Source organism: Eschrichtius robustus, chromosome 1 (genome assembly GCF_028021215.1).
Source record: "Eschrichtius robustus isolate mEscRob2 chromosome 1, mEscRob2.pri, whole genome shotgun sequence".
NCBI classification, from domain to species: Eukaryota; Metazoa; Chordata; class Mammalia; order Artiodactyla; family Eschrichtiidae; genus Eschrichtius; species Eschrichtius robustus.
In genome coordinates, this window is record NC_090824.1 from 168563554 (window position 1) to 168570469 (window position 6916).

At 61.4% G+C, this 6916-nt stretch overlaps 1 protein-coding gene across 1 annotated transcript in view; it reads right to left on the minus strand.

The window, feature by feature from the left end:
• Window positions 1-2196, minus strand: part of KLF13 (KLF transcription factor 13) — a 45723-nt gene extending 43527 nt beyond the window's left edge. The window contains exon 1 of the mRNA XM_068559186.1: window positions 1235-2196. Within this exon, the coding sequence (XP_068415287.1) occupies window positions 1235-1817 (583 nt within the window). The 5' untranslated portion in view covers window positions 1818-2196. The remainder of the gene's footprint in view (window positions 1-1234) is intronic.
• Window positions 2197-6916: the final 4720 nt, after the last annotated feature.

Here is a 6916-nt window from a genome sequence, read left to right on the forward strand (position 1 = left end):
ACACCCGAAGACCTTGGGCCGACTCAGCTCCAAATGTACCGGCAGAAAAAGCCTTTCAGCTCTAGGTTCTTGAAGCCTACTGCGGTTTTTAAATCAGTCATGTAATCAGTTTGTGAGCTGTTTTACAAATGAGAAACCTAAACCTTTGATCACGAAGTTAACAGTATAAAGGCTTAAAAACTGTCCCAAAGGTGGAAGACCTAAGTGTCCAGAAGAGTTCGCGTGAGCTCAGATGAAATACACAATTCTTTAAACCAAACTGGGGAAGAAAGGTTGTTTAACCATTAAAAGATTGTTTCCACTTTTGTGTTTAAAAAACAAAAAACAACCACAGAGGAATCAACGACACAGTCCCAGACTCGCGCGAAGGGAAGTGCTGCCCTGGGGTCGGGGGCGGGCGGCGGTCCGCGGATCCCAGGCTGCCGGCTCCGGCCGCCCGCCCCCGTGCAGGTGCTGCCTGCCCGCATCCGGCCCCGGCAGGTGAGAGCACGGCGGGGAGGTGGGCGGCGCAGACCTACGGGCAGGAGGCAGGGCGCTCCTTTCGGGAGAAAGCGCAGCGGGCCCCAGGAACCCCTCGGGTCCAGCGCGCCCCCGCCGGCCGGATGGGCGGGGCTCCCACAAAGAGCCGCGGGAGAGGACCCAGGACCGCCCCCCGCGTCGGCCGCCACTGGCTCTGGTTTCGACAAATTAAAACTTAGAGCGCTGGAAAAATTACAGGAAGAGGAGAGCGAAGAATGTGCCGAGTGGCTGGAGGCAGCCCTGTCCCCGCGTGAACTCCGCCCGCCGCGCGCCCGGGCCGGCCCCTCCCCACCCGAGCGCGCGCCCGGCCGGCGAGGGAGGGGCCGGGCGAGGACACCCCTCCCCCGCGGCTCCCGGGCCGCCCACCTCCCCGGGCGGCACCCGCGGCCCCCACCCAGCTAGCCGGCACCTGCCCTTGCGCCCCCCCGGCCTGGGCGGGGTCCCCGGCCCCGGCCCCGGCCCAGATGACGACGATCGCCCCCGCGGCCCCGCCCGAGCGCGCCCGGGGAGGGGGCGTGCCCGGCGGGGGCGCGGTCGCCGGCTCCCAGCGCCGGGACCCGCCTCGCGCGGTGCGCGGGATGTCGCCCGCAGACCCAAGCGGCTGGGAAAGGGGCGAGGCCCCGACCCTTCCCGGCCCGACCTCCCCTCGCTACCCGCCGGCGGCTCCGGGGGCGTGGCCGGGTAACTCGCACTGGCCCCGGGCCGCCCCACTGACCTGTGTGAGTTCTCAGGTGCGCCTTGAGGTGCGAGGATTTCCCGTAAACTTTCTCGCAGCCCGCGTAGTGGCACTTGTGCTTTCTCTGCGGGGACTCGAGGTCGGCGCGACTTCGACCCCGCCGGCCCCTTTGTCTGAGGCCGGGCTCGCCGCTCCCCGCGGGCCCCGGCTCTCGCTCCGGCTCCAGCCCCGCCTCGGGCTCGGGCTCGCTCCACGCCGGGCTGAGGGGCGCGGCCGCCGCGCCACCGGCGCCGGGGGAGGCGGGCTCGGGGGCGGGTGGTGGCGCGGGCGGCAGGCGGCAGGGGGTCCTCGCCTTCCGGGCCGCGGCGCCCTCTCTGCGCTCCGCGGGGGCGGGCGCCGGCGCTTGTTGGTTAAGGTCCGCCAGGATCCGCGCCACTACGAAGAGCGAGGCGCTGTCCTTGCCGTCGCGGCGCTCTTCGACGCGGGGCAGCGTGGCGGCGACAGCGGCCGCACCCTCGGGTCCAGGCTGAGGCCCCTCCCGCGGCCCGTGCACGACCGCGCGGCTCGACATGGACACGAGGCACTCGGCGGCGAAGTGGTCCACATAGGCGGCGGCTGCCATGCTGCGGGCTCCGGCCGGCGGGCGGGCGGCACTGCTGGTCGCTGCGAGTCGTCAGCGGCGCATCCGCACCCACGGCCTCCGGAGAGCTGGCAGGGGGCGGGGGCGCGGCGCGCCCTCTCCGCGGGCTGGGCTGGGCGCGCAGCCGCCTCTGCCGTCACCCGCGCGGCTCCGCGTCTGCGAGGCGCCCGCCTGGCTGGGCACCGAAGAGTGAGCGCCTGGGGGGCGCGGGCGAGTGGGGTCCCCGCGGGGCGTCAGGGGAGGCCTGTCCTAAGGATGCCGAGTGGCGACGTTAGGGACGGCCGCGCCAAGTCGCGGCCGCAGCCTCGCCGCGCATTGTGGCAGGCGGGACAGCCGCCGCGCGCGCCGCTGCTCGGTGTGGGCGGCCCGGCCCCGGGGGTGGGCGGGGCCGGGGCCACATCTGGACCCGACGTCAGCCCCCAGCCACATCCTGGCGGCGCAGGTTACAGGCGGCGGCGGCGGCAGCGGGGAGCTGCGCACGCGGAGGGGGCGGGGATCCCGGAGCGCGCATCGGCGGGATGGAGCGGTCACGCGCCCACGCCTGGGGAGGAGGCGTGGCCGAGGACAAAGGCGAACGCCATTGGTTCGCGGGTTCGCGGCAGGGCCAATCCGTACAGAGAGAGGCGCCCACCCGGCCTCGGGGCGTGCGCGTGCCAATGGGCGTGCCCCCTTGGCCGGCGGGAGGAGGGGCGGAAATTGGAGCCCGGAGCCGGGCACGCTGACGCACGACGTCCGAGGGCGGTGGGCTGGGGCTGGGGCTGGGGCGGGGCCGCGCCCCCTCCCTTCCGCGGCGGGGACCCTGCGGGGTATTTTCCTGTCGGAGCTTTTGTACCGTGACAGCCTTGAACCCCGGCGCGGAGACGAGCGCTCTGGAGGGCGCCCCTTTGTCCCTCCAGCCCCGCCTGTGCTGGGCGCGGCGGAGAGCTCGCCCTGCGGGGCTCACCTCCGCTTCTCCCTTTCCTCTGCGGAGTGAGGTGCCCGGCGAGGAGGCGTGTCCGCTCCAGCCGGCGCGGAACAACCCTGCCGCACCACGCCGAAGCCGGGTTCTTGGGCGGCCTCGCCGCGAGGCAGACCGCTCGTCCGCTGCACGCTCCTCCCCTGCTGAGTCCGGCGCTCGGCCCTGCCCGGCCGGGAGCGGGGTCTCGGGTGGGGAGGGGCCGCTCCCGCCGGCGGGACCCGCAGCTCCCCGACCGTCCGGCGGCCGGGAATCGAGCCGCGCCGCCCTGCCCTTGAGCCCGGGTCATCCGGAGCCCGACTGGCCCCAAGCTGGTGGTTAGCCTGGCAGCGCGGGTGATGTGTCCACCGCGTCTTGTGTTCGCAGGAGTGAACTACGTGCCGGGGCGTCGGCGCCGCCGCTTAGGGAACGCAGGGCCCCTTCCTCCGCCTCCCCTCCCCAGGCCCGCTGCCAACTTCTCCCGGCTGCCCCTCTCCCACCTCGGCCGGGGAGGCCTCAAAAGCCACCGGCTGCGAGGGCCCCGCCCACCGCGCCCCACCCACCCACTGTCGGGCCTCGCGGAGGAAATGCTCCCTGCCCCGCCCCGCCCACTTGCCCTTGGCTCTCACCGGCGCCCTCACCCTCACTCTCTCTAGGCGCCTCCCCGCCGTTCTGCTACAGGCCTAGGCCATCACCGTAGAGGGTAGAGGCCGGAACCGATAGCAGCAAACCCCTGACCCGGGGAGACTGGCTGGCGTCTGCAGCTCTTAATGGACGTTCAAACATGTCAGCTGCCCGCGGGGAGCCTGGAGAGGGAGGGCAGCCCAGGCACCGGATCCCTTCGGACCGGAGAATAGGGGTGGGTGGGGCAAAGTCATTCTGCGCACAAAATTAATAGCAGCCATTCTCACAGAATTAATTTGGGGCCTGGGTAGAAAAATCTCTTTCCAGGTCACTAAGGAGGAACGGAGACAGGCATTCTGCGTTGCATGTCATGGTGACCTGTAAACTGGTGTGGACGTTTGGGCGCCCTGGGTATCTGTGACTAAAACCCTAAAGTTCCCTCTCCCTGGTGGAGTCCGTGCCCCTGGGAAGACCACACAGCATGCTATTCAGAGGTGGGCTCTGTACCAGCCAGCTGGGTCAGGTTCCTCTAAGACGGTCTCCTATTGGCAGGAAGTAGTCATTCTTCTCCCAGGCAGACCGTGTTGATGACATTTAAGAGATTTGTGTTCTGACCAAATAATGATTCAGAATGTTCCTGCAGTCTCACCACATGTCACAATCAGTCACTTCATTAAGGATGGAGCTGGCTCTACGCTGACTTACCAGCCACCCATCCTCTCCCCATCCCTCTCCAGCCAGCAGGATTCTGCCCAGTTTTCAAGGTACCACATCTCCCCACTTTCTCCATGATCCCTCGGGACACCCCAGCCTGCACACACCTAGGAGTAGGCACCCTTCTAGGCATTGGGCTTTGACCATGGACAAGACACCTGCCCTGGGTGAGGAGAGGCAGGCCTGGGTCAAGGGTCGTCTGCACTGACACATACCCCACCCCCATCCACAGCCCGAAACAGCCCACAGGCCTCCGCATGGATGCAGCCTCCCTGAGGATTTTGGCTGTGCCCCCGTGGCATTCTGGAGGCAAAACTCAGCCCCTTGGCTTATTTCTCAGGCCTTTAATGATTGTTCATGGGGACTTCCCTGGTGGTCCAGTGGTTAAGACTCCACGCTTGCAATGCAGGGGGCCCGGGTTCGATATCTGGTCAGGGAACTAGATCCCACATGCATGCCGCAACTAAGGAGCCCGCCTGCTGCAACCAAAACCCGGTGCAACCAAATGAATAAATGTTTTATAAAATAAAATAAATAAATAAATGATTGTTTATGGAAGGAGGCCCCAGGGCCCAGCAGACTACCCCAGTCCCACATGGGAGTATCTTCCAGATACATACAGTTCTCTTCCCCAGAGGAAAATCTCACCATAGCCACCGGCCCGTGTTTTCCTTGCTTAAGAGGATTTTGACAGAGGTGGCTTCTGTATGTATGAGGTGGGTGAGTATCTAGTGTCAGATGGAAGGAACAGGATAAACAAAAGCAGGGTAGGGAGGATCAGCCCAGAGCAAGTGGATGGGGATGTGTCTGGAGTGAAGAGGCTGGACTGGAAAGGGGGCTGAGGTTTCCGCTGCAGGTGGGGGACTGATGGTATGTGTTGACTCTGACTTTTGGAGCCTCCTGACACAGCAGTAAGTTTGCTTGCTCTAAGGCAGAAATTGGCAAGAATGGGGCAAGCAAGGGAAGAAGTAACTGCAACACGGTTGTTGAAGCTAAAATACTTAGCAGGCCTGAGAAAACGAAATCTTGAAATGGTAGCCAGGAAGGAAAGCCAAGAACAAACTCTGGAGTCCCCAGAAGGTTCACCAATGGATGGCACTAGGCACCTCTGGATGTGGGTGTGAATGGGGGCTAAGATAATAACTGGCATAAAGTCTGCTTAAGAAGCACCCAGATGCCCAGATCCTCTCACCAGATCTGTGCTGCCTTCCCCATCCTGATAAAAGACTGGATGTCTGTCATCTAAAGAAGGTAAAAGGGCACATCTTGGGCTGAGAGATACCATTCACAATTAAGGGCAGAGGTGCCATAATAGGAACAGAGGGGTTAAATGAACCTATAGGTGTTAGATGCTGAGACCATGCCCCATCCCCTCTTCTGGGTTTTCAGAATGCCCGCAGCCAGGAGGCTGAAAGGGTCTTTCCTGGGGCATTAGACCAGGCTGAGGGGAACACCTAAACTTTCTGACACGTGTGGTTACCCAAGGGAGCAGCCAGACCACCCTAGAGGGAAGGGCGCAGGTAATGAGCCCCCACGTGTGCAGAGCTTCTAATCGGGGTTTCACAGGCAGCCGAAGCTGACCCAGCATCTCAGGAAAGCCTGTGTCATGAAACCTAAAGCTCCAATAGATTTTTTAAAAGCAACTTGGAGGAAACAGAGACTATGCAGAGAGAAGTACATGGCAACGTAGTCATCAATAATGTCGTCAGAGAAAATATGGCAACCCATGAAGGGAGGCCACATATAAAGAAACATTCAGAGAACAAACAAGAAGTGTTCTTGGAAATTTAAAGTAGCGGAAATGAAAAAAAAAAACCTCCAGAGAGGGATTGGAAGATAAAGTTGAGGAAATCTCTATGAAAGCAGAACAAAAGGAACCCCAAAAATGGGAGATAGGAGAGAAAAAAATAAAAGGGGACCATCCAGAAAGTCCATTGATCAAATAATAGGAACCCCAAAAGAGTGATTGGAGAAACACGGGTGGCGGGAGGTGGAAATGGGGGGAATCATCATTTAATTCATCCTTAAAAAATCTCTAAAACTCAGGAGCATGCACTGAAAGGGCCCACAGGGAGCTCAATGGGAAAAAATAGTTCTACCCCAAGGCACATCACTGTTGGAAGTTCAGAATAATGGGGACCAAAGTGTCCTGACATTAGAAGTAGGTCACATAGAGATGGTCAGGGGCCAGAAGGCGAGAGGCAAAGCCTTGAGAATCTAAAGGAAAGTTATTCTCCAGTCTTTACCCAGTGAAAATATAAACCAAGTACTTTGAGATGAATGAGATCTCAAAAATTTTACCCATGGATTCTTTCTCATGGTAGGATGCTACCAGAGATAATTCTTCACCAAAATAAAGAAGCCAACCGAGAAAGAGGGAGGCATGTGATCCAGGAAGGAGGCATTCAATGCAGAAGGGAGGGGAGGGGTGCAGAGGGCCACCAGGCCAGGCTGGAGCAGGTCAAATGCTCCACGGGCACTTCTTCAGGAGGTGAAATAGACAGGATCCCTGTATCCATCAGGAGAAGCTGGTCCCGAAATACAAACCACCTGCAAATCTCAAAGGTTTTTTCTGGCCATGCTACACATCCATCGTGAGTCGCCTGGGGACGCCTACCTCTGTCTAGAACATGCTGGTCGCCATGGTAGAGGGACCCAGAGGTGTCCCTCATGCCTCCTTTCACACAAGATACACTGTCCCCCTCCCCAGGTGGGAAAACTTTTAAATCCTGACCTAGGGGCCAGAGACAGGGAAATCGGAGATGAGAAGGAAAACAGGGACTCGAGGCCAAGGGAGGTAGCATCCTGC